The sequence below is a fragment of the Myotis brandtii genome, unplaced genomic scaffold (assembly GCF_000412655.1).
Source record: "Myotis brandtii unplaced genomic scaffold, ASM41265v1 scaffold215, whole genome shotgun sequence".
In the NCBI taxonomy this organism is placed as follows: Eukaryota; Metazoa; Chordata; class Mammalia; order Chiroptera; family Vespertilionidae; genus Myotis; species Myotis brandtii.
The window spans coordinates 5902321-5904355 of NW_005358043.1; the positions used below are offsets into that span (position 1 = coordinate 5902321).

The 2035-nt window shown below is 63.2% G+C and overlaps 1 protein-coding gene across 1 annotated transcript in view; it reads right to left on the minus strand.

Moving 5' to 3' along the window:
- Positions 1-1516, minus strand: part of PLXDC2 (plexin domain containing 2) — a 451667-nt gene extending 450151 nt beyond the window's left edge. Inside the window, exon 1 of the mRNA XM_014539380.1 lies at positions 764-1516. Coding sequence (XP_014394866.1) covers positions 764-875 — 112 coding nt within the window. The 5' untranslated portion in view covers positions 876-1516. The remainder of the gene's footprint in view (positions 1-763) is intronic.
- Between the last annotated feature and the right edge of the window lie 519 nt (positions 1517-2035).

A 2035-nucleotide genomic window follows, 5' to 3' on the forward strand; every position in this document is an offset into this window, starting at 1 on the left:
GGAGCTGCGGCGGGAGCAGGAGGCGCTGCACTGGGAAGTTGCGGGGGCCGGGGCTGCGCGCGGGGGCAGTGACAAGGCGCTCGGAGGAACCCCGCACGTTCAGGCCCGTCTTCAAAGCCAGCCGGCGGAGGACAATGGGGCCAGGGGTTGGTCACCCGAGGCGTGCCCGCCCTACATTTGCCACCTCCCACGCTCCTCGGCGCTCCGCCACTCCTACCCTGCCCACTTCTGGCACCCGCCGCGCCCCAGACGGCGAAAGGGAGCTAAACTGGAGATTGCCTGGAGGTAGAAAGGTGCAGCCACTGGTAATTTTCTCCAGCTGACAGGAGCCTTGCAATCCCGGCTGCCATCAAGTCCTCCACCCACTGCCCCCATCACGCGTTCCTTCAGTTTCTCGGGGCAGCAGGGAAGGAGGGGGAGCGGGAGAAGAGACAGCCCAGGGATGCCAGCTCCTGGGCGAGGTAGCCACAGAAGGAGGTTGGCTCTCACACCAGAGTCCTCTCGGAGCGACTTGGGGGAGTCAGTGCCACCCCCTGGCGCTCAGGTGAAGCAAGCCCGAACCCTCATGAAAGCCACAGTCCACTTCATCCTTCGCTAGCCAACCCTCTTCTCCCCATTTGGGAAGCCCAAGTTTACCCCAAAAGCAACTGCAATAACTTTCCTAAGAGCAGACAGATGAGGTGGGGGTGGGTTGAGAACGGGGGTGTCCGAGAGGTCTTCAGCGGCACACAAAATCAACAAGCTTTCGAAAAGCAGATCTTACCGCTGATCTGGTTCCCAGGCTCCCCTCCAGCGAACTGAAACCGGTCCATTAGAAAGTGGCAAAGTAACACAACTCCTGCAGCCGCCAGGTCGGCCCTCGGGAACCTCGCCATGCCGCCGCCGCGACCCCCCTCCTCCTCTTCCTACGCGCCAGTCCTTCCCCGGCGCCCTGGGCTCTCGGTGGGACTGGTGAGGTCGGAGCTTAACGCCGTGGAAGGTTCTCCGCGGTCCCGGGCGGCCTTTGTAAATTTCGCTGGGATTTCACAGCCCGGAGCCAGGAAGAGGAAGGGCGGACCAGGGGGAGCGCAGTCCTCTCCGGACCTCCGGTCTCTCTTCGCAACTTGCCACCGCACTCGCCGCCCTCACCCCAGACACCAAACCGCAACCGCGGGGAGGAAAGACCACCAGCAGCAGCCGGGGCTCGCCAACTCCGGCTTCCGCACCCGCAGCGCCACCCGGGTGCCTTCCGAGCCCCCGTGATGCGCTCCACTGGGTTCAAAACAGATCCAATTCCACAGCCAGCGCGGGTGCCTCCTCCAAAGGCAAGAGAGCAGTCGGATCCGAAGGAACTTTTCGCGATCTTGGGCTGGCCACCGCGGGAGGTTTGGGTTTGCGGGGAGCGGGTGACTGTGGACTGGCGAAACCCCTCCGACAAGTTTGTCTTCTTTTCTTCGCCCGACGCCAGGCGCGCGTCCTTTCTCGCCGCCGGAGGGATGGGCAGCCCGAAAGAGCTGAGCCCTGGGAAGGCTCAGGCTGCAGCACTCTTAGATCCAAAGTCAGGGAGAAATGCTGTTTTTTTAAAAAGGAAGAAGAACAAAGAAATAGGTAGGAAAAAAAAATCTGGCTGAACCTATTGAGAGAGGGTTCCTCCGGTCTAAGGAGGAGGTGGCCCCTAGCCCAACCGAACCCCGGAGTTTGGTGGCGGAGGAGACGCCGCGGTGGCCGCGCTCCCCGGCGCTCCGGCTCCAATCTTTGGGGAGGAAAGGCAGCTCGCAATTTGCCAGATCGGCCGCTGCACCCTCCTCCCACCTCCCTCTTCCCTCCCCCTCGCTCCTCCAGCCTTCTCCCACCTTCCTCCCCGAAACCGGCAGCTAGCACCGACCTGTCCAATGGCTGCACTTTCCTCGGAGCTGGCAGAAGAGTCGCCGCGAGATTAAACCCGGGGAGCCATGCAAGGGAGAGGCAGAGGGCAACTCCGGCACGGCTCGCCCCCCGCCGCTGGCGGCCCTGGGCGCTGGGAGAGGCGGTGAGAAAGCCGAGCCAGGAGGGGAGG